A 24698-nucleotide genomic window follows, 5' to 3' on the forward strand; every position below is an offset into this window, starting at 1 on the left:
GAATGTGTGTGTCTCTCCAAAATTCACATGTTGGAGCCCTGGTCCCCAATGTGATCTCGGGGCCTCTAGGAGGTGGGATCTCTGGGAAGTAATTAGTACAAGAGGGTGGAGCCCCATGAATGGGATTGGGGCCCTGATATGAAGAGACACAACACAGATGGTCTCTCTCGCCACCAAATGAGGACGCAGCAAGAAAGCGGTCTGCACACCTGGAAGAGAGCCCACCCCAAGACCCGGAACCACCAGCACCTTGATCTTGGTCGTCTCTCTCCAGAACTGTGAGAAATAAATGTCCATCGTTGCAGCCTCCCCACGGTGGTATTCTGTGTTAACAGCCTGAACAGACCAAGCGTCCGTGCTGGGGTTTTGAAAATGTGAATTCTCATGTTACTTTTCCCTTCCTTTCTGTATTGCTTAGAGGATAGTATCTTCAAATCACAGAACCTGAAGCACATTTTGAAAAACTTAGCTTTCACCTTGGAAAAGAATGAATTTTGGAATAGTCTACCAAATGTCTCCCATCTATAAATTATGTTAACTCCAATGTGAGAGGAAGACTATAGTTATTTATGGATTTTTTTGTAAAAGGTTACAAACAGGTAAGGGTATGTAAGTACCCCTTTGTCGCAAACTACCACAATTGTTTCAAGCTCCTAAGAAACAACCATGATTGACCACTCTTTTCCATCTTGGGGTGCCCAGGGCTGTCTGGTTGTAGCACTGAAAGTCCTGTGCCCCAGGAGACCCCTCCATCCCAGGCAAAACGGGATGGCTGGTCACCTAGTGGCTTCAGCCTTCCAGGATGTGAATGGCAACATTCTTACCACAAACTGTCCAGTCCCTATGTGAATACGGGCCAGCTAGGTTATGCTGTCTGCCATGCTTTCTAGTTCTATGCTGACAATATCGAGTTCTGGCTCAGGCAAGGAATTCAAGAACTGGACCTTTGCCCATATATCGTCCCCAGTGATTCTGTACCACCATGAAAAACATGCGTGTGAACACATTATATGCTTTAATGAGAGTTTACATAGCAAACACAAAAACATCTACTGGAAAACATTCGTTCTCTTTAGGAGCAACGTGGGGTTTTTTCCTTAGATTTTTATTTTTACACATTCTTGTGACATTTCCCTTTGCAGGGAACAGGAGGTAAGCAAGATCAGCTTTTTAGATGATGCCATTCTAAATATACATTGTAAATAAACAATATCAAACAACCAGTAGGAAGGGAAAAACATTCCATTAATACTGTTTTACCTAAACACAATAAACAGGAAAAGACTGTGTCTTCGCCCCATCCAACCACGCCATTGATATCTCTCGTCTCCAGAGTGACTAGTTTTATAGGCCACGAAGCTGTTGAGGGCACCCCCTGCTCCACAGACGTAACCAATGACAGCTCAAGATTCCATATTGGTAAGTACCCTGGGCAGGATACTTCTCGAAGATATTCATTCCAACATGGAGATAAGAATTAAGATCTGAGATATTTATTTTTCCAAATACAAGTGGGTCACAATATGAGCAACCGGTCCGTGTTAGCACCCATTTACAAGGTCATGAGCTATGACAGTGACATCAAACTAAGCCACTTAGACTCACATAATAGAGTCCCCATTATCAGTCCTGCCATCAAACCTGTAAGCTGTCATCCTGACCAAATTCTCATGGAGAAATCACTTATACAAATACCACTACCAATTACAGCTTACAGGAAATCAGCCCATCTTTGTATGAGAAGTTTTTGCAAAGCCGTCCCCTCCTTACCAGCTTGTGACAATCACTAATTCACCTGGCAGATAACAAGTTTAAACTTGCAGCTCAAATCAACTTGCTTTCTGTTCCCTGATGTACGGTGTTTTTCAAATAGATCAACCTGAAAGCTGGGGAGCATTTCTCCTCCACTTGCCTGTCGATGAAGGAAATGCATTCGCCCTAAACTGCCAGCTGCAGCCATTTCTGGGAGCTGAGGAGACAGACGTGTGTCCCGGGAGTCTGAGGGCCATCCCCTGAAACCCAGAGGGAAGACCCTCAAATGCCAAACTCCCGCCCCACGTCATAACCCACCTGAGGGTGACCTTGCCTGGATCATTTTCCCCAGTGCACGACAGGCCATTCTATGGTACTGTATGTTAGAGAAAGCAGGTTAGGCAATGTTATGTGAGAGAAACTCGTTTGGGTTCAAATAATGCTGTGCTGCTAGAGATACTAGTTCTAATATGATGCTACACCTTGAAAGATGGAAGCTTGGAAAACAATACCCTGCGTAAAATAAAATGGATCCAATGGAGCACACTCATTGCAGTATCTTCCACTCGGTGGTGCAAATCTGCCGGAGCCCATTCTGTGGCCCCCCTCCGGTGTGCTTCCCTGCTGGGCGATGGGACAGGCACCCAGTTCCTTCCCCCAAACATCTTATGCTAGTTAACGCATTACTCATTTCCCCTGACAACACACCCCACCGGTAGTGATTTCTGTTGAAGGTGCAACACCTTTTGTGAGGTTGGGTGTCCTTTGTCGTCTCTGACTCCTTGAGCTCTGAAAGGCCTCCACCAGCAGTGGGTTGAGAAGGGCTCGTTTGGGAAGCACAGGCCCCCTCAGGCTTCAGATTTGACGGCGCACGGCCCCCCTGCCGGTCCTGCTCCAGTCGCGGCGTCCGCATCCTTCTTCACTGTCTCCAGGGTCTACCTCCCACCAGTGAAATGAAACGTTTAGGTGCTAAGGGCTAAAGTGCAGACAGTTCAAGTACGTTCTGCCGAGAGCTGGCTACTCCAGAAGTTAGGTCATAACCGAAAAGAATATTTAGACTGTGCTCTATTAGTGATCTAGTGCCACAGAAAAGAAACGGTGCTGTAAGCGAATCCTGGTCATCATTCCCCCTACACACGGGTCTGGGCAGGATCCTCAGCACACATAGCAAGTGTTGATTTGAAATTTTGCACTACGCTGGAGCTGTCCTCTCCATAAATAAAATGCTGTGTTGTTGTTTTTTAAGTTCTGCACATAGAAAGCAGTTCAAGTCTTCGAATGAATTTAACTCTATGACAAACAACTTTTTCCTAAAGATAAAATAATTTAGATTATTTTTTTATTTTTTTTTTTTACTGTAAGCAAGCTGCTTATTTCCTATGATTTCTTTTTGCAAAGACTTTGGAAAGAGAAAACTGTATTGGCTTTTTTTCCTTAAAAGGTTAGTTTCCTATTTCTTATTAGCACATGCAAAGTACTCTTAAATATATGAATCTGTTACCATGTGGGCATCTTACCTAAAGGTAGTTAATTATAGTTTCAAGCAGATGCCAGGCATTTCTGTGACCAGGTGCAAACTGGTAAAAATCGTCTCTAGGAGAGAAAACTCCAGAAAAGGGAACTTTTAAGACGACAAAGAAGGATTTTTTTGTATAAATCCCAACTCAAAAATAAAGTTCCAACACCTTTTAAGGCATGAATTAATTTGAAACCTTTACAGATTATCAAGAAAACTGACGTTGCCTGGAGCACTCTTTGGAGAAAGTGAAAAAAGGGAGGTTTTCATAGAGTGGGCCTCCCCCCTAAAACTTACTACAGGCCTTTGTGTGGTGGTATATTATCAAATCAGATACCATTTAAAACCGATTGTTTGTGTCTCAAAACCAGTGTCCCTCGTCCTCTTCCTGATTGTCTAGATAGAGGACGGCGACTTTCTTTTCGTCGGAAACCACCGACCTCTGGTCTACCATCCTCTGTAGCTGCACCGTCTTATCAAACTCAGCTTGCTCCTTGCCCTGAAAGCTCACGCTGGCTGCCCGGTCATTCCTACCGCCAGGGTCTCTCCAGGTCCCACTGTCAGACACGCTACGAGCTTCTGCTTCCGTCCCTGTGGGGAAGAGGAAGGTGGCCTCTCCGGTCCAGGTGGGGGCCACCTCTACGTTACTCACGTCCATCTGAAAGGTAAATGAAGTGTCTTTGGGCCCCAGTGCAACATGCCTTGGCGTTGTGCTGTCGTCTGCTGACTCGCCAAGCTCAGGGGAATCTACCGAACCAGCAAGGGCAAATGTTTTGGAAATGGGCCCATGGAAGACGATGTGTTCAGAGGTTTGGGTTTCCCCAGGACCTAGCTGAATATGCCTAAAGGATCTGCTTGTGCCCAGTGTGGCTTCTGCCCCTGGCGAGTCTCCCCCACTTGCCTCCTGGGGAGATGCAGAAATGGCCGCTTGGAAGGTGCTCTCATCAGTCGTTAGGACTTTCCTACCCCAGGTGTAACTACGAGTGCCCTGGGTCACGTCTGCTGAGCCCACTCCATGGGCCCTGCTTTCAGAGTCGCCAAATTCCCTGGGTCGGGGACCTGTCTGCTCCATGGTCTGAAGCCTCTGAGGCCCGATTGTCACGTGCCTGACGGGTGTGCCATTCTCTGCCCTCTCTTTGGGGTGCACAAAAGCTCCTCTGACCCCCGACTCCACTGTGTCTGAAAGGGGGGCTGTGAACTGGATTTGCGCACTGAACCCCTCTCTGGGACCTAACTGGAGGTGCTTTACAGAAGTCTGGGTACCCACTGACTCTTCTGTTTGAAAAGAATCACCAACCTTCCCTGCCCCGGAAATGGAGCTCTGAAAAATCATTTCCCTTGTTGCGTGAAATTGTTTGGAGCCAAACACGCTGTGGCCCCCCAGCCTGCCAGTATCGGTGGAGAGCTCTGCTGGGCCAGGCTCTGCCATGCCCCCCGCCTCCCGACAGGCAGGGACAGGCCCTTCAAAGAAGATTTCTTTGGACACTTGACTTTGATCAGGACCCAACATAGAGTGCCTCACAGACCAGCTGGCTCCCACCGAGCTCACTGCCTGACTCGGGGCACCTTCCCCACTTACCTCCACCACTTCTGCAATGGGTCCTTCACGTGTGACTCGCTCAGTCCTCCAAATTCCAGGGGTGTCTATTTTAATGTGTCTTACAGACTGGCTTACGTCCTCTAGCACGTGGGACTGGGCAAAGCCCGTTGGGCTGGTGACCTCCACAGTGGCTGACACCGGACCCTGGGAAGTGACCCTGTGTGTGCTGTGAGAGGCCCAGGCAGCGTCATCATCCTCAGCACAGGGTCTGTACAGTTCTTGGGTGGCCCAGCGCTTAAAGCCAAAGCCGGCCACTGGGGCTGGCCCTGAAGCTTCCCTGTCTGGGCTCCCAGGCGCTGGGCTGTACCGCCGGGCCACAGCATCTCGCACCACCGACTCCACCGCTTTCTCTATTTCACCGGCTTCACCTTTGCTCAGCAACTCCAGATCTAACTGGTCTGCATCCACAGTTTCCGAGAGGTTGACTTCAGCAACCAAGGTCATGGAGCCATCGCCCGAAGTCGGGATTTTCTTCACATCCACGGAAACATTCCCTGAGCCGCTCTGACCCTCTTTGGTGAGGGCAGACAGCTCCTCCTTCAAGCGCTCTGGGAGGCTGTCCTCCAGCTGTCCGATAACCTCCACCATCTGGTGTCGGGGCTCCTTGGAGTCTCTCCTCACGGAGGTGTGGAATTCGTGGGGTATTTTAATTTCCTTTTCAATGACTGTGGCTTCTGCATGAAATTCGCCACTTCTAGATTGTTCTTTCCAGTGAGGAGAACCCACATCGCCCTCCAGCGAGGGTTCTGGAACGTCCAGCGGCTTCACAACCTTCTCTCCCAATGCATCGCCCACCCTTATTCTTCTCCGTGACCCCGGCACAATTTCGTCTTGCCAAGAGTATCTGATGGTGGATTCTTCTTCGATGTGGACCTGCCCGTACACTGAGCCTTCATCCCTGTCGTGTCCGATGTCATGCTCGGGGCATTCATCTGGCGTTGACACAAAATAACTCTGCTCTCCCTCCGAGTCACCTGCCTCCGTCACTTCTTCAACGTGACTTACGTTCTCTTGGGGCAGCTCCGTCTCCTTTCGTTGATGAACTGAGAACATGACCTCTCTCTCTCCATACCCTGCCTCCTCAGCCAGCCCCTGGGAGCCCGGAGACATGTCATCCACCTCCTGCACGTGGAATGGGGTAGAAAACTCACCGGCCTTCTCGCCACCCACGTAGCTCAGGGGCTCTTCGATGATCTCCACGTTGACCACCTTTGCTGTCCCCTGTCTTCCTTTCAGACCGAGACTGATTATGTCTCCTATCGCCTGCTCGGTGGATTTCCCTTTCAGCCCCACCTTCTCCCGTACATTCATGCTCAAAAGGTAGTCCTGGCCAGCTTCCTCTGAAACATCGACTACCTCGGTCAGTTTCGACTCCACGACGATCTCAGTCTTTGTTTTCTTGTCCCCAGGAAGCTCCTTCCTGCCCACATAAGTGACTCTCGTGTCTGGAAAAGAATCAGCAGGTGCTTCTGTAGTGGGAGACGGGGAAAGCTGCTTCAGGATACCAGACACAATGTCTTCTGCTATGGCTTCAGTCATGGAATCACCTTTCAGAGAGCCTGTGGCGTCCCTGGCATCCCACCTGAGCCTTGCCTCTCTCCTTTCCACCCTTTTAGCTGGACCACCACCTGCATCCTTCTTTAAGGGCGTCTGGAAACCTTTGGGGGCCCCCTCTGGTGTGCTGTCCTGGGATAGGTCCAGACGGATCGGTACCTCTCTTTCTCTCACGCTTTTCTCCTTCGATGGCAACTTCTCCTCCACCTTTTCCCTCATTTGCTGGCTCTCTCTCTTTCTCGCTTCTTTATCTAACTTGGTTAGTTCTTCCCACCTTAAGTTTCTCTCCTCTGAAGCCTTCTCCTTAGAATCAAACATTTTCTCTTCTCGCTTTGCTTGGACAGTGCCCGCTCTGTTTCTCTCCTGCTCTCTCGTGGCTTTAGCTTCTGTTTTTTTCCCCAAAATGACAGTCCTCTCATTTGACCAAGGGCTTTCGGAAGCACTGGCCACCACATTGCCCTGGCGTTCTCGGTAGGACTCCTGGGTGAAGGAGGACTCTTTGGTGACACGAGCGGGGGCGTCCCTGGTACCTTCAGTTCTTGGTCCACTGGGGAATGTTTTCAGTTGCGCTTCAGTATTTCTTAAAAGCCCATGGCTGGGAGAGAAAGTTCTGAAGTTGGCTGGACTGCTGCTGGTGGTTTTTTCGTAAGCGTGTTCCCGCCGGGTGGTGGTAAAGGAAGGATATCCGGAGCCCAGGAAGCTTCTCCTGGCAACGTTTCTAGTGTGTGACGCACGGTCTGCCCACAGGTTAGAAGGCAGCGCTGAGCTGTGCTGGAATCTTCCCGAAGGTGGTTTCTGCCTCAGAAACCGATTTCTTTCATTTTCCCTCTGTAATACCGAGTTGGTATAGTGATAGGACGTGTTTCTGAATTCTGTAGAAATTGAGCAGTTCATTAAAATGACAGTCATCATTACCTTTTTTTTTTTTTCAACTTAAAAAGCATCACAGTAGGTCAAATCCCATCCCATCATAATAAATACATACTGTTACCACAGGATGGTCATTATAAATATTTTCAATCCCCAGAATAATTTTTTGGTAGTCTTAAAAATCCTGTTACAAAATATAGCCCTACAAATGCTTCAGCTCAACGCTTTCTCTAGTTACTAATGTTAAAATACTCATCCCTGTTAATAAATACGTCAAACGTGTGATTGTAAACCAAGACATGTGCGCCAGAGAGGTCACGGGTGCTCATTTTTGTGGCCCAAATGTCACAGTATTATGATAATTTGGAATCATTCATTTCTACATTGTTGGGATAAGTTTATTTTATTTATTCCAGCAGAGAAGAGCTTCATCATTACAAAGTACCTACTTCATAAACATTAAGTGGAATTACCTCTCCACCATTTAATATGCTCTTATTTTTCATTGATTTCCGTGTTGGGCCAACAAGTATTAAAGAATTTAACTTTTTTTTTGTTTTTTGAAGCGTCCTGATTTCTTCTATTTTTACACATTTCTCATTTGACAAGGTGCCAACTCAGGAAGCTGACCAGTCACTGACACTAGGAGCTGATGTAATGTCATGACCCTGGGGGTTGGGAGGCAGTCCCTAGGACCCCCGCCTCGCTCTGGACCATCTGCAGAGTGCTACCCGTAGGGGTGTCCGAATTCTACCAGGTTCCTGCTCTTAGGAATGGCAGCCGGTGGTTAGAATGTGGCCAGGCGCACCATCTGCCCCAAGTCTGCCCCCTTACCCCCTCATCCCTACCCACATCCCATCCTGCCGAGCTGGGCAGAGCCTTCTCTCCCCACCTGGTCTCCCTCATGGCGGCCAAGGTCAGGGGCTTCTTTGGAACAGCTCCCAGGACATGGGAGAGAGACCAGGCCAGGAGATTTGTCTACAGAGATTGTTCTTTTGGGGTCGATATACTGATTCTAAACTGAGAAGTCCCAGAAGATAAACCCCCAGGAACCAGTGCAGGAATGACCTGCATTTTCATTAAGGTTCAAGAAGAAATATGGAAGATCACAGGTTGGTTTCGAGCCTATGATCATGTGGGCAAGTGGCCAAATTATAATATTTTATGCAAATTACAGAAGCAACAAATGCATTAATAAGCACTGATAAATTCACTATCTAGGAGTACATCTGTACACTTATTCGTGAAGTTGATCGAACAGGACACAGAACTATCTGGAAGTTCAAAGCCTAATCAAAGAGTTCACAAATGGTATTTATTCTAATACTTCCTTTTGGCATAATACATAATTGCTAAAATAAATTTAGTTTACAAACACTGTCTCTATATCCTTTAAGAAGCTTGAAAAATAATGAATGAATGAAACAAGTTAACAGAGATGCCCAATCGCCCTTTTCCTGAGCTCTTCGTAGCCTCCCAAATTCACAGCTAGTAAAAGATGAGCGAGCCCTCGACCAGGACACTGTTGGTCCTCCTTTCATTTTGGTCGTGGCCCTTGTTTTCTTTCTCCCTTCTTTCTGTGACGCATTTCCAGACTTATATATCCACACATTAAAAAAAAACACAAAAAAAAAAAACGAGATGACTAAGTAAATCTTGAAATCTGGTGCATAAATAATTCTTATTTTATAGATGTTGCAATGTGAATGGATGCCAGGCAGACTGACGAATGGCCACTTCAGTGGACATCTTTGCTTTTTCCAAATTTACTCTCAAAATCAGAAAGCAAACTTGCTGGGCATTGCCCAAGACCAAATCCCTTCTGGTCACAGAAGATTAGAACCCAAAATTATTATTCTGAACCCAGTGACCTGTCAACTCTGTGAAGTGCCTAATAGGGACATTGTTTTTGAAAACTAGCTTTTCTTATATTTACCTTGTGGCAGGTTTTCAATGCGCTCAGTTAAGATCAAAATCTCTGGATTACTTTCTCCTTCCAGTAAGGCTCTGTAGAAATTTAAAAACACACACACACACACACGCATTAAGCACTAAAAGAGCAAGAAGTGCCCCTATGAGCTGTGGTCTGGAGTATTCGCTTACTGAGTACAGTGTCACCGTGTCATCTGTTTTAGGACTCGTGTCTGAGGAGGGACCACTGGGAAGCAAGCCGGCCTCACCGAACCCAGCTAGACAGAGCATCCATCGAACAGAATGAACAAAACAAGAGTCCAGAGCTTCAGAACTACTGCAGAGCCAAGCCCTTCTAGAAATCCCTTCCAAACCCAGGGCCAGAAAAGGAGGAGGCAGAGAGATGTGGGCCGTGGAGGGCAGGTCAGGGGTCTGGCTTCTCTGGGAAGCGAGAAGGGGCCCATGTACATGTCACCCCGGGCTAGAGGACCCCAGAACAATGACAACCCCACGGGGGTCTTTCTGGAGTCACAGGTCAGAGGCTGACTAGGAGCAGATGAAGGACCGATATTTGTGTGTAAAGAAGGCAGCCACTGCGTCTGTGGTTTTCAAACCGGGTTCCCTGGGCATATTCTGGAGATTTTTTTAAAAAAGGGGAGAGATGGGACGGGGGCAGCAGAAAAGAGGAAATGAAGAGATGCAGACCATCCCCACCCCCAGGGGCCACATTTCACCCAGAAGAGTATCCGTTATCTCCTCTAACAAATTTCTTTGGCCACGTCCAGCTCCAAGAGACTTAAAGTGTAGTGTCCACACTGAGCTGTGGTTCCCATCTACCACCCAGAGCCCGGAGGAGAGTGGACACGTCAGGCTTTGGGCTGGTGGACTGGGCACCCTGGGGCTGGCTTAGCACTGGGATGGCCCTGGCTCAGAGACCCCCAGGACGCTGGCTGCTGCGGACACAACAGTTGTTGGGTTGCTAGGGCAACGTGAGTCATTAACTTCGCTTCCAAGAATTGCACTGTATATGGCAAAGGGCACCCCGTAGCAGGGCCCACTTGGAAATGCTGAAATTACCACTGAGAGCTGGGCACGAAAACAGAGGAGGGGTGCCAGAGCGGGCAGGCACTCGGTGGTTCAGGCCAGCGGGCACCAGGTTTCATTTCCACTGATTCCAATGTGCTGATTCCCACAGGTGGCATGAACCCCGTGGGAGGGGGAAGAAAGCACGGAAGGCCCCCATCCGAGGAAAACGGCAGAGACAATGGTGAGGGATTCCTCTCAAGGTGAGTGCAGATGGGACCATGGAAGCAGTGACGGACATGCACACGTGTGTCGATGCCGGGAGACGGAGGGCCGTGCCCGGAGCCCCAGCCCTTCCACGCAGGGCGAAAGCCAGGAAACAGAACACCAAGCCACAAACTCCACACCCTCATGACCATGCATTCTGGGTTCCAGGAACACAAATAGCTTCCGCCATCGCCGAGAAAATTCCGAGCTCTGTATATAATAAGAGGCACGTTCTGGGTAAAAGATGCAGAGGGTGGGCACCCCAGGATGACAGCCACAGAAGAGGCAGCGTCCTACAGCTAAGGGGCCCGGGGGGGGGGAGGGGGGCCTGATGAGAAGGTCACGCTCTATTTCAGACCTTTCCTTGGCCGGCTCAGCAGGAAGCCTTGGGTACCACAGGGCTTGTTGCTGGAACTGCCCAAGTCAGGATAGAAGTACTTGACGAGTCCAGGCCTGCAGACAAACCAATGGCAGCTGTGTGTGTGGGGGGGGGAGGCGGGGGGGGCAGGGGGAGGGGTCAGGATAAAGAAGATCCCCTTAGAGAAAACAAATCCTCCCTCACCCCTCAGTGGGGAATGGTTTTGTTCCTTTTTCCAGGAAAATCCAAACTGTCACCAAACTTCTCCTGAGTTTGGGGCCCCGAGAGTAGGGTGCTGGGGTACACCGGAGGGGTACCAGCTCCCCATGGGGCTTGAGTGGTCGGGTGCAGCACAAACACCTCCAGTAGCCAGGTGGGCACCAAGCATTTCCACCCCTCCTTTCTGATCCCCACAATGTCCTCCCCCCAAACCCATGCACAGGGGCAGTGTGTGGGGGTGGGGGGAAACTGCAGTGCAATAGGGGGGAGTGAGATGGCACCCAGGCAGCTTGGATGCTCAGCCCTCCCTTTCAAGGCCGGAGACTTCGGTATTTCCTACAAATGGGAGACAGAACAAATCCTGCCGATGAAAGCATACCCGCGAAAGCATATTCCACACCTTTTGGTACTTCCATCAAAAGGCCGTCCAGGGCTCTCCCACAGACGATGAAGCTCCTACAGGGGTAGGGCGTGGTTCACAGCTGTGTCTCATCTATGGCTGGCTCCTAGCAAGCTGGGGCAAGTGTCACCTTCTCCATCTGAATGCCCACCCAGGCCCTCACAGGCACGGCCACTGGTCATTTAATTTGTGCCTTAATTAACATACACCCCGCATGACACACACTGAACCCTGCCCTCCACCACCACGAGACTAACGGCCCAGGTGAAAAAGAAACCGATGATGAGAGGCCAGAAATGTAGGAGTTCCTCAAAACCTCTCAGAGGACCATTTTTAGGGACTTAGACTCGTACGACTTTGAAAAGTCGGCAGAGCGTTCTCTGGTTATTTTGAGAGTGGAGAACTGCCGCCAGGCCCTGGTGACTTGAGATGCCAACCCACTGACTCACAGCTATCAGTGAACATCCCACAGCTCCAAGGCCGCCAGCCTCATAAGCAGGAAAAGGAGCGGACACGTGCGGGGAAGCCAGGTCTCTGGCCTCACGAAGAAGTTGGGGCAGATCCAGAGAGCAGAAGTGAGCTACCATGTGGCCTCTGGCCAGGCGACGGGCCCTAACAGACCACCCGCCGTCCTAACCACCAGCAGCCGGGCTCTCCGGGATCAATTGTCCTAATGGCATTCCAGGGCATACCCAGTGTTATTTCACACTGTGGGTACCGTGCTGCCACAATGTACGCCCACGACAGGAAGAGTGAGAGGGGAGGGGCCCTCGGAGGATGTTTCCAGAACTGACACCAGTGGGATCCAAGGATGGTTTCCATGGTGCTTCCTGGCTGAAGGCAGGTGGGAGCTGAGGGATGCAAAAGGGGAGGGAGATGGGGGGCGCCTCAGACCTGCCTCCCTGGCCTCCAGGCTTCAGAGGGGGTGGGAGGACTGACTTGGGACTGGGCACAGGAGGGAGGGAGGAGAAAGGGTGGGATTCCATTCGCAAGAGGGACGTCACCATCCAAACCGGAAAGGCTCTGTCCCAACCACAGGTGATACGTGAAAGAGAATAATGAGGAGAAGGTGCCATGTCTTTTCTGGTCATTCCTGCTGAGCTCAGTATTAAATCACATATAAAGCCCATTCATCAAGTCTGTAGACTGACAAAAAAAAATCAAACGAATGACTCTCTGTGACTCAGTTTCCCCATTGTGAAATGAGGACACATGCACAGGTTTGTGGTGGTAATTAAGTAATTAGAAAGTTCTTACAACAACGGCTGTCACACAATAGGTGCTCAATGATGGTGAGTTTTCATCATCTTCCAGCTTCCAAGAAGGAGGGTGCTTTTCCACCTGTCCCGTTCCTATCTCCCCACTTTCCCCACCCCTTCCAAGGCCCAACTCAAATCCGCATCCCTTGAAAATCTCACATAATCACCTCGGCCTGAAGCTCTCTGTCCCTTCTCTGAACCATGTTTATCTGACCTTGTAATTCGGCAGTCAGCCATGTACAGTCTTTTCTTGGAACATGCGTTCTATTATTTTAACATCTTCTCCTGCCAGGCCACCCTTACTTCCCACCTCCCCCTCTCCTACGTGTCTGTTCACATCTCCACCATCCTTCAAGACCCAGGTCCATCTCACCGCACTTATGAAGCCTTCCCGGATTCTTATAATTCCCTTCTGATGTCTGGAAACCCTGCACTTGTGTGTCTTTGGGTCATTTCCTGTTTCCGGCGATGCCGGAGGCTACTTAGGTCCACGCTGCCCACAGAATAGGCTCCTCGACAGCAAGCCCACACTGGCCGGACCTCTGTGGGTCCCTCAGCAGGCATCGCACCCCACAGGCCAAGTGTCTGCGGAGCAGCCTGGGAACATAGACCCCAGCTCACGAAACCACAACACTTCACAGGTGTGGTTCTTGCCCCTCCATCACCCGTGGCAGGCCCCCAGCACCAAGCCGCCCGGGGACACCGACACACATGCTTGGCACTGCCCCAGATGCCACACGAGCTCAGTCCTCAGGTCCTCTCCCAGGCTGTCTGTCCCTCTGCCCAGAAAGCCCTTCCCACACGCCCTCCTCCTGGCTCCCCTCCTGCAAGACCCAAGCACCACCTCTCCCAGGAAGCCCGCACTGCACACCTCCAGGGTACCCAGTATGACACTAAGTCTGTCCATCCTTTGTCTCGTCCTGTAGGTGGCTGCAAGACGGGCTTGGTGCTTTCTGGATGCCCTAGGCTGCTCTGCAAACAGGAATGTGTACACAGATCACGTGAGATATTGTTATGAGGCCGATTTTGGCCCGTAGGTCTGGGGTGGGCCTGAGATTCTGCATTTCCCACAAGCATGAGATGCCCCCTCTGCCGACACTGTCAGTCTTCTGGGCCCTGGACCAGTGCATCTCTACCCTGGACACACCTGACAATCACCTGGGAGCTTTAAAACGACTACCCTGATGGGCCCACCCTGTGCCAACCTACCCAGAGTATCTAGGACTGGGTCCCGGGGCACGAAAAGAGCGAGCACAGCCCCCCTTCTCTGGCACTTTCTCTCCTCTCAGCACCCTGGGCCCCAGCCAGCCCCACCGCTACTGCCAGGGGTCACCTGCACTATGGGAGGAAAGGGCTCATTGTCACATGCACCTCCCACATGACGTGCCAGGGTCTTCCCAAGCGACCAAGGTTTGATGAAATCCTCAAGTCTCAGACTCCGAAGTTTGCTTTGCGTTCATTTTATTAGTTTCTTAAGTGATATACTTACGACCTGTAAGTCTATATTGATGAATTATGAATTTTACTATTTTATTTCGCTCCCACATGTTTTCATCCCTGTGAAGGGTACCGGGAAGGGCCACCTGTTTGGGTTCGGAAGTGTCTATGGCACTCGAGAGCTGGCGTCAGCACAGCTGACAAATTCCAGCTGGACTGGAACATGCCTTCAGCTTTAAAGGGCCACAGCCCTTACATGTGACAGGTTTAGTGGGGATGAGGACGAACTGAGCAGTGCTGGGGGGATGGCCCCTGCAGGGGAAATTGAGGCAAATCGCGTGATGTCAGTCCAAGAGGGAGGGAATGTGAGCGGCAGTGTCACCCCACCCTCAGCCTCAGGAGAGGGCTGGCGAGGAGCTACGTAGCTGTACTGCATGGGCCCCTGGGCTGTGTCCCCACAGGGTTGACCCTCTGCTGCCCACGGTAAAGCAGGGTGTAAGGGAGAAGGTCAACTTCCCCAAAGACGGCGGGTCAAGGCACGTAAAGGTCCGGTGGGCACTTGTGACAGGGTTGGAAGCACAGAGGGCACTCATGCAAACATGAATCTCCTGTTCTCAGAATTGGGGCAGCCACGCAAAATACTGCAGAGTCACATAGAGATGACAAGGGTTTATCTGCCGGACACTCACTCATCAGTGACAAAATGCTAGGCTTCTGGCTTGGACAAGGACATAGGTTGTATTCCACGGCCAGTGTGTCTTCTAAATCCTGAGCAGAGGGCCAGGGGGGAGGCCTGCAGCCATTCTAACCACTGAGGCTGGTGTGTGCCGCTGGCCAGGGCCGGGCGTGTACCAGGCTCCTGGACCAGGCCCTTCACTTTCACTGCGCAAACTCAGACTTCAGAAAGGCAGACCGTGCAAGCAATCACTTGCTTCCCTCAAAGGACTGGTGCCTCCTAATTTCCTAGGAGGTGGCCAAGTTGACCCCATATTGGGTTAGGGAAACGCCAGCAACAGACACAGGCAGTCCAGTCGGACCCTGCCGATAGTCCGGCTGCTGTCAGGAGCGAAAAAGGCTCCCAGATCGAGGCCCTCGGGAAAAGCTAAGCCGGTAGGGATGTGAGCACCTACCGAAAGGGTAAGCAAGATGCCCAGCTGTGCCCTCCTACTTTTCACGACAGAGAACTGGGGACAGGACGAGGCGAGGAAGCAAAAGGGCTTCACGTCCCAGAGACAAAGCACAAAATCAAAGCACCCAATTCCAACCCAGAGAACTAATACAGAGAGGAAACAGGAAGATCCAACGGCTCGGTAGGGAAAGGACTCGCCTGGCATCATAACGGGGGCACAGAGGTGGGTTTTCTGTACCGGCCCAGCACCCGCTCTAGGGTGGTGCCAGGTCTAGCGTGGTATCTCCCAGTCTCAATCCATGTGACTCATGGGAGGCTGAGCCCTTCCGAGCCCTGGAGCACTTTGTCCCCTGGCCAGAGAGCTGGGCCCAGGAGCTCTGATGTGATGATTGGAAAAGAGCCCCCTTCCCCAACAAGGGGAGCAAGGCTGCGAGGACAAAAGCACCGGCCTGCCCCAGTGTGGGAGGGGACCAGCAAGACGAGACGGGAGGAAGCAGGGACAGATGGCTGACAACTCACCCCAGCACCTGGCCCCATCGTGCCCGACCCCAAGGACTTTTTCAGCCATATGAGGAAGGGTATCTGTGACACACAGGTGAAAAAACTCCTGATTAAGGCTCCCTTCCCCCAAATAAAGCCTGGCTGTTTTTGAAGGTTTCCTTATTAGGCACATGTACATTATGTTACTGAGCATTTGTCTGCACACCCTGTGGGTTTAATTTTGTCATCGTTCACCCCAGAAGATGTCCAGCGAGAATGCGGCAGGTGGACCTGGGGGAGGTCAGGCTGGCCAGAGACTCCTGTCTTCTCTCTAAGCCCTGACCACCATCCCCCCTGCAGGACGCAGCCACAGTACGGCTCCTTGAGGGGGACCCAGCAAAGCCTCCACTGTTTTGGCCGCAGGACCACCCCTCAATTCAGTTGGAGGCTTCTCCAAGGGCTGCCGTGCTCCTTAGCGGCCACAGTGGGCCCAGGTAAGGGGCTGCCTGAGAGCCTGCTCCCTCTTCACTGATGGTAAGAAAGGGCCCCGATGGAAGGCGGGCTGTGGGGGGTCTTCCAGACAACAGAGAGCGAGGCTGGCCCAGGTCGCAGTGAGGACCACCAGGGTGCACCAGCCAGACACCTCGCCACGCACAACAGAGCAACCCAGGCCCGTCTGTGATTCTCAGAGCAAAGTCATGAGCAGAAGGCTGCTCAGGCCGCCTGCAGGGAGGGCTGAGCAAGGCCCGGCTCTGCCCCTCACCAGCGGGGTGGACCTTGGTTGGAAGATGGCATCTTTGATGGTGCCTTCCATTCATTTGCCAAGGCAGACTTCCCAAAGCTCGTTCACACTCACGATCGGTTCATGCTCACAATCCCGGGAATGAAGGGGGCACCGTGTCCACTTTACCCGGTTTAGGGGGTAAGGGTCCCTCAGCAGCCAGGACCCCTGGCTTCCAGGCCCCTCCCCCTCCCCTGCAAAAGGGGTGAGTGGGATTCACCACCGAGAGGGTGACTGTAGGCAGCGAACAGCCACAGACAACTTAGCAGTAGGTCTGGCAGGCAGTAAGGACTCCGCCATGCCAGCGACTGCTGTCATTCTCACACGTGAGGAGCTGGGTGTCTACAATTCTTCTCACTGTCCGTGTCTGAACTCTGGGCCTCTCTGTCCCAGTTCTCACGGAGCATGAAAGCCGCGGAAAATAAGGGGCACCACCCCAACCAAAGACCACTGCCCAGGCAGGGGCAGGTGAGGAGGCACCACTCTGGGGACGCGGGCTGTGCCCAGCCCCTTTGAGGGCTTTGTGACTTGTTCATCTGGGTTGCTCACCCCGAATTCAAATTGATAAACAAAGCCAGTTGCTCAGAGTCCCATGCCAATCTTTTGGCAGAAGTGTGTTTCTTGAAGGCCAAACCCTGGGATGGGCTCCGAGTCCTAGGATTCGAGGCGATAGGCAGCTGGACTTGGACATTCTGGGTTCGAATCCTGAACCTCCACTTTCTAGGCGACAGAGCTGGTTCCCTTCACCGGGGGAGGCCACTCCGTGATCTGCATGAGGCCCCCTCCCTCCCACGTCCCTCAGGGCCTAGACTCCTCGCCTGACCATGCCAAGGGCTGCTCTATTTGTCACCAAGCCGGGACAGCGATTTCACACTGCCGGCTGTCTAAAGGCAGATGGCATCTTTACCTGTAGGTTGCCACCTCCAGGCTGAGGCCGGTCTTCACCTGCAGGAGTTCCTGGTAGTCCCGCAGCCGGTCAGCCATGGCCAAGGTGAGGGCCGCCTTCTCCTCCTCCAGGCAAGCGAGCACGTTCTGAAAAGAACAGAGGCTTTTGAGATCGGAAGACGTGGAGCTTTGCTGGGTCGAACTCAAGGTACCAACAGTTCAGGACACAAAAAGGGATGAAAAACCTCCAGGTTTATGAAAGATGAGGTCATCGCAAGGATAATTTTAAATACTGCATTTCTGCCATGTGGGTGTTTTTTGTGTGTGTGTGCATGTTTTTTTTTTTATTGCACAGGGAAGATTTTAGTAGGACACTGGCTTCTCTGTTTATATTCTCTAACAATAATGAATGCTTAGGAGTTTATTAGAGCGTCTCAATCCAGATATCCGTCTGCTTAGGAAACTCAATACAACAAACTAGTCAACCAAGGTGCTCTTGAAAATAAACCAAAACCAGAAAGCAGGGGTTTTACAGTACTTAAAACAGAGGTCACTCTGATTTGAAAGAGAATTTCCCCCTCTACTCATAAATTCCCCCAATAAAAAGCAGGTAAGCTGATGATACACAGCTATTTGTTTCACATAGAAAAGCTACTTTTAAATCATCTGGGGAGAAAGCCTACATTAGTGAGACAGGAACATATTCTGGGCATAAACGTCAAACTTCAGACCCGCCTCTAGAAAAATGCCCTCCACAGACGAGTTACACAGCACACGATTGGGGAATTGGATTTAAAGTAAAATGATGAAGATACTATGACCCTCCTCAAAATGCACTATTTTAAATCGACAATATCTTTTAATTAACATAACTTTTAATTCATAAACACGATGGCTTTAGTCACACAGTTTTACCGTTTTGTGTAACGTTTTATAGTTAGTCTCAGGAATCATGAACTGAACAAATATGTAAACGTTGAAATAAGTCCACATATTTATAGCTTACAATGGAAAAATCGCATTATTTCTGAATACAATTAACAGGCTACATTTTTAGACATTTATCTGTGTGGAATTCAAAAGTTGGAAGACAGTCAGGAGGGAGCATCTATCTTCATTCCTCATGGAATCCCCCCACCAAAGACCACAGTCAATGTCTTATCTGCGAAACCAAGCAACGATCTTAACTAATGATCTCACACTGGATTTGCCATTTCCAAAAATGCGTGGCTAAAACCAAAAACGGAAAGCACTGAGCTTTGAAAGTAAAGGAGTACATTTAAGAATCGCTAGCTAGTATCCCCGGGAGGATACATGTTAACAGCCCCCAAAGCTGGGCATTGTAAGCAGAGAAAGAGGGTCACGGCCAGTCTTGACTTAAGTGACAGAGTGGCCAGAATTTAACCATGCCATTCACATACTCTACAGCTGATAGTAAACGATTGGGGTTAAAAATCTAATGTCCCCCCATTTTAGAGGGAGTACAGACTCAGCAATAAGAGAATATAAATCTATCACTCCTTCCCACTATAGGAAATTCAACCTAAATATTAAAACTTGAGAATTCATAGTAATTCATTCTTTACAAAGAAGTTCAATTATTGTTAAATTGCTAGGAAAAAAACACCAGATGCACTCAAGTCTCCAAACAAAAGTCTCCTAAGGTCAAGACCCCTCCGGCATGTGTAAAGGTCAGCTCTCCTCCCAGGGAGCACAGAGGGATCTGCACCCCACAAAACACAGAGAGGACACTGGAACTGTGTTCAAGTAAGTATTGTTCCGACCACATTTCCATGTGAGTCAACTCTGCCTAAACTGTCAAAGGGAAATGAGCTGACTTCTGGAAGCAGGCCCGGAAGACTGACTGGTTCCCGACACTCTGCAGAGAAACCGTAACTGATTCTGCTGGTTGCACAAAGCTTCGGACTTGCACTCTACTTTGCTGGAAGTTTGCAAACCGTAGGCCAGGCCAGAGGTGCCAGGGCTACCAGCGTGCTAACTCTAACTCAGGCAGATGCCGTTTCGCCTAATGTTATCAAAGCTGGGCAGGGAGGTCACCTTCCTTAGTTGTTATTTAGAGACCTGTGGGGCAGCATTGCCACGGATGATGAAACGTAGGTCTGCACCAGGGAAAGCACGCTGCTGGGAGTATCCAAAGAATTCACTGTCTTTTAAGCAAGCTTTGAGCAGCTCCTTGCTGAACAAGTCACCCAGACACCATAGGAAGAGCTTGCAAATGTCACTGTCACATCACTGGAATCTTCGGTGTCAGAGCTCCAGGAACCGGATAACCTCAAGTCTAAGTGTGATCACCTCATTTAGACACAAAAACTAAATGCATTAATAATAATGGCAGTGATTGGATGCTAAGTATGTAAGGCTCTAGTCCAGACAACACCCTGACCTCTAGCTTCACCGTTTTATTTTACAACACTAGCGATGGTGTCTCAGAGGCATCTCAAACTGGACTTTGATTTCCCACCCAAACTTGCTCTCCTGCACCAACCCCCTTCCACCGAGCGCGCTCCTGTCGACCAGTTGCTCAGGCCACACCTGGAGTCAACTTTGATGCCTCCTCTCTCCCTCCACATCCAATCCATCTGCAAACCCCATTGGCTCCGCTTCTGATTGGCTCAGCTGCAAAACCCATTGGTTCAGCTGCAAACCCCATTGGCTCAGCAACCCTCTGGGGCTGCCTCTGACCCTGCCTCCAGCACCTCCTGCCGTGACCATTGCAGTCCTCTCCTGAAGAGGTCGCCCTGCTCCCACTCTTGCCCCTCAGCCTGGGAGACAGGGCGTGTTACGTGTTACTCAGGATTTCAAGTGACCTAGACGACCTTTGAAATGCGGGAACTTGGATGTCAGTTCAGCAAACTTTTCTCTGGCAAACCTGAGGCGAGGGGCCTCAGAGAGAAGGCACATGGGCCATCTGGGAAGAACGACTTTTCCCAGGGATTCCTAGGGAGCATCTTGCCCCCTTGAGCTGCAGAGGGGGCCCAGAGACGGGGAAACCCTGGGCATTTTGGAGGGGTGGGGGGAGCCTCCTGCCTCCAGATGGGGGCTTCCCATTAAATCATATGGAAAAGTAAATGAAAGATTTAACACTAAAACTATTCTGACAGTCAGCTGGAAGGGTCTGAAAACATTTTAGGATTTCAGATTAACGGGCAAGCCCTTCTGCTGGGCTAGGCCTCAGGAAAAGCAAATATCATCATTCCATGAATGTAAAGTGAATGCTGGTTAACAGTCTATGTTTGGTGGAACAGATAGAAGAGAGGCAATGTGGCCCAGTGGTTAGTTGCTCAGCACTGGAACCCGAATTGAATCCTGGCTTAGTTACTTATTAACTAGGTGACCCCTGAGCCTCAGTTTCATCTGTAAAATGGGGCTAATATTAGAACCCACCTTATAAGATTGGTGAGAGAACTGAGGGTGAATACATGTGAAGGTCTTTACTCCTTGCTCTTTACGTCTAGGGAAAAGAAGCAAATTCCAACAAGATAGATATCAGTGGACAGGAAGTTGAGGGTGGGATTCTAGTTCCGGGTCAGGTGTGACCCCAGGGAAGTCACTTCCCTGGGTGGGTCCTGGGGTTCCTGTGTCAAAGAGGGGCTGGATGGTTATTTTAACTGCACTTCTCAAGTCCCCACCTCTCTTCTAATGGGAGGGAAGGGTTCTGCTTGCTAAAAAAGAACACTGAAACCAGAGCTTCAAGGTCCAAAATGAGCCAAGGGAGCTATGACAGCAAATGAACGGTGAGGATTTAGCCCACACATCACACCTCAAAGAAGCATTTTTCAAACCCTCTTACACAGCATCCCTGGCCACCAACATAGAAAATGGAAGTGCTCTGGAATCTAGAGTAAGTTCTGGAAATCAGCACACACATCAGCCAGTTGCTGGCTTTGCTCCACCTTCAACCCCGGAAGAATGCTTTTCAAAATTATGAGGCAGAGGCTGCACAAAACCCAAGACCTAAAAGACGAAATCCCAACGCTTTAGTACTATATTGCTTTGTACGATTTCCCATCTAGACTCCAGCTCTTTGAACACTGAAAACCCAGTGCAGTGCTGGGGACCCTGGGGTAGTCAATAGATATTTGCTGACTATGTATAAATACCTATCATCTCACCACAGTCCTCTGTTGCCACAACCCCCATGTTCTCCTTCCTTCTCATTTTTTTAAAGCACAAAATCACTCCGTCACAAATCTTTAACGCGAAGCTACAAACAGTTCTCTTAAAATACATCTAAATTTATGTGGATGTTATTTTAAACTGTCCTGAGAACTAATGATAGGATGATTTGGGAATATTTCCAATTCTGACCTGGACTGGGCAGGACCAGGGCCAGCCCTAGGACTGGACTGGATGTCCAGACAATAAATCAGGCACAAGTGTCACCCTATCGGTGTCAGAGGGTTGAGCTTTGCTTCTCTGAAATAGTAACTGTTTATATTTCTCTGCACTTGTAATAACATCCTGCCACAGGGACCCACGTTTCTACCACTTTTACACTGCCCAGAGATCTGACCTCAGCTTCTACTGTGAAAAAAAAACATCTCCAATTAAGCTCTTTTCTGCATTCAAGTAGCTGCCCCGCCCAGAACAGGGCAGTGGCCCAGGGAGCCACAACCAGCTGTGTCCAGCTGGGAAATCATGCTGGCAAAATAAAATCCATTTTGGAAAACAATTCCGGTTTCCTCCAGGGGAGGGCCAGAGCCAACGGAGCTGCCATTCTGAATGGCTCTGGGTAAGACTTTAACCTCCCAACACTGGGACCTATCTGAGAAGGAAACGAGCTGTCACTTCTGGAACACAGAAGGGCTTCTTGGTTGACTTTATGTGCACTAGGGTCTAAGAAGCACAGGAAATTGAAAGAGAACCTGGAGTAATTTGTCAGGACACACCCAGTCATTCAAGGTCTAAAGAAGTTGACAACCTAACAAGATGATAGGGGCAGGGCTTTCCCCCAGGACCTTGCACTTGGCACTGGCTCGCTCAGTCGATGGACCAACGGACCGAGCTCTTTTTCTATGGCTGGCGAGATGCTGGGACCCTGAGGTCCCGCCTCAAAACAAGGGGCTCCTTCAGCAACTAGGTCCCCAGCCGGTCCGGGCACCCTCGGGGCCGGCCACACCCATCTGCGACGCTAAGTGAAGGTGCTGCGGATCCGGGGATTCCCTCCGTTCCCCCACCACCTGCAGGGCGCTCGGGGCCGGGGCGCGGATCGTCCCTGCACACGGACCTGCCGCTCCTCGGCCTGCAGCTCATAGGCCTCGCGCTTCCGCAGCAGCTCATCCTCCAGCAGCACGCGCAGCTGCTCCAGCTCGAGCGCCTGGCGCTGCAGCGCCTCCGCCTCCTGCGCGCACAGCCGCGTCTCCTCCTCGGCCTGGAGCCGGCTCTCCTGGCCGTGCCGCAGGGCCGCCTCCAGCTCGCGCACCTCGTCCTCGTAGAGCTGCACGGAGTCCCGCCACGACTCGGCCACCAGCAAGGCGTAGCTGTCGTGCACCTCCCGCAGGCGCGGCGGGGGCGCGGCGGGGCCGGTGGTGCGGGCGCGGTAGTGCAGGGTCAAGCTGGCGGCGCGTGCGCGCAGCTCCCGCACTTCGCGCTCGTGGGTCGCGTCGAGGCCGCGGCGCTCGGCCTGCAGCCGGCCCAGCAGCGCCTCGAGGGCGGCGCGCGCGCCCAGCGCCTCCTGCAGCTCGCGGCGCTGCACCCCCAGCTCGGCGTCCAGGCGGGCGCGGGCGGCGCGCTCCTCCTCGCCCAGCAGCTGCAGCTCCCGCAGCTCCTGCCGCAGCGCGTCGCGCTCGCCCTCGGCCAGCGCCGTGGCCCAGCTCAGCTCGTCCAGCTGCTGCCGCAAGCCGCGCGCCTCCTCGGCCCAGCGGGCCTGGCCCTGCGCCCCCAGGCCCTCCTTCCTGCGCCGGCCGCGCAACTCCTCCTCCAGGAGCAGGTTTTCGCGCTCCAGTTCCCGCACCCGGCACACGTACTCCGAGAGCCGGGCATTGAGCTCCTGCAACTCGGCCTTTTCGGAGCTTGTGTGCAGCCGCCAGGACAGCATCGTGCTGAGTGTTCGGGACGCTGCCGCCCGGTCGGTCCCCTCCTTCCCTGGTCTTGTCCCCTCCGCCGCGCCCGCTCCGGCCCCGCCGCCGCCCGGGAGTCCCGCAGACTGCCACCCGAGGCGGCGAGCGGCTGCACTTAGCAAGGACCCGACGCGCGGGAGGGGCGCGGGCCACCGCCTCTAGCCAATCAGAGCGCGGCCCGGCACGGCCACTGCGGCCGCACAGCGTCCCCTGCCGGAGCGACTGCGTCGCCGCGCGACTGCCCAGCCCAGGGCCCTGGCGGCCGAGTCCTCGTCGCCGGCTGTTGAGTAACAGCGGGCAGTGGCTCTCCCGCTGTGCCGGCCGCGGAGAAGGGATGCCAGGGACGCCTCCCTGTGGCTGCTGCGTCACGCGCTCCCGAGGCACCCAGGTGTCCTGGCGTTCGTGGACGGACACAGAAGCCACCACCACGTGAGATGCTGAGATGTGAAGCCGGTCGTTGGAGCGGAGGCCCTGGAGATTGGAGGTTTTTATGTTTTTTAAAATTATGTATATGCGCGTATACCTATATAATCCATCCTATACACATAGACGTACACACCCATATATGCAGTCAATATTCATTTTTAGTTTAGCATATACATTTATATCTATTTGCCAAAGTTTCGAAGTTCAGGCAAGACTTTGATATGGGTTGACAGGCGTGCCCTCTTTTCCTTCTTAGATAAACTAGCCGCGAGGGACATAGTCTGCACTTTCCCGTATCCGGTTCTTTCCTTCCGAATGAGAACTCCTGAAGTGCTCTGAGTGCAGAATTTTCCTGGACACCTAACATCTCCTCACACGTGTCACCCCCGCGCCTAACGTGATAGCTGTCTTTTTTTCCAACAATGTGCCTCCATTTAATTGTCATAGAAACCACAGCTCCCTTTTGCACACTTGTGTTTCATTAGTTTTCATGACAGTTATTTCAGTCACAAGTGACATAACCAGTACAAGTGGCATTGAGGGGCATAGGAACAAAGACAGCTGGCCCTTGTTTGGGGTGCCCCTGGATTAGTGGAGACAGAAGTGCCGAGGGGCAGCCTGGAGGGTCATCCAATAACCAGAGTACACCTCATGGCAGGGCCACCAATCGGTGCATTTTACAGATGGCGTGGAAAGGTGAATTGGTCAGCAAGTTGGTCCAGGGACGTTCCCTCAGGACAACTGCCAGTGC

The 24698-nt window shown here is 51.4% G+C and overlaps 1 protein-coding gene and 1 long non-coding RNA gene across 9 annotated transcripts in view; one reads left to right on the plus strand and one right to left on the minus strand.

The window, feature by feature from the left end:
• Positions 1–992: 992 nt before the first annotated feature.
• SYNM (synemin) lies at positions 993–23635 on the minus strand. 2 transcript variants are annotated; one of them, XM_019726662.2, is made up of 5 exons: positions 22690–23621; positions 17464–17588; positions 9229–9299; positions 4848–7294; positions 993–3926 (listed from the first exon to the last, which is right to left on the minus strand). In XM_019726662.2, the coding sequence occupies exons 1-5, from the start codon at positions 23497–23499 to the stop codon at positions 3630–3632; spliced, it is 3750 nt and encodes a 1249-aa protein (XP_019582221.2). In that variant the 5' UTR covers positions 23500–23621; the 3' UTR covers positions 993–3629. The 2 variants fall into 2 exon arrangements, with proteins under 2 accessions (XP_019582221.2, XP_074174016.1); XM_074317915.1 differs by having other exon boundaries at positions 993–7294; positions 22690–23635.
• LOC109444912 (uncharacterized) overlaps positions 23626–24698 on the plus strand; it is a 95025-nt gene continuing 93952 nt past the window's right edge. For all 7 annotated transcript variants that reach the window (XR_012491364.1, XR_012491370.1, XR_012491367.1 and 4 more), the window contains exon 1: positions 23626–24005. This is a non-coding gene — a long non-coding RNA (uncharacterized LOC109444912). The remainder of the gene's footprint in view (positions 24006–24698) is intronic.

This window comes from Rhinolophus sinicus, linkage group LG13 (assembly GCF_036562045.2).
Source record: "Rhinolophus sinicus isolate RSC01 linkage group LG13, ASM3656204v1, whole genome shotgun sequence".
Classification (NCBI taxonomy): Eukaryota; Metazoa; Chordata; class Mammalia; order Chiroptera; family Rhinolophidae; genus Rhinolophus; species Rhinolophus sinicus.

Excerpts from the sequence above, each read along its gene's own strand:
- SYNM (XM_074317915.1), bottom strand. The coding sequence starts at position 23,499 with ATGCTGTCCTGGCGGCTGCACACAAGCTCCGAAAAGGCCGAGTTGCAG. Across the intron at positions 17,589-22,689 it reads TGCAGGCCGAGGAGCGGCAG|AACGTGCTCGCTTGCCTGGA; the intron begins GTCCGTGTGCAG and ends TGTTCTTTTCAG. Across the intron at positions 9,300-17,463 it reads CTGGAGGTGGCAACCTACAG|AGCCTTACTGGAAGGAGAAA; the intron begins GTAAAGATGCCA and ends AAATTTCTACAG.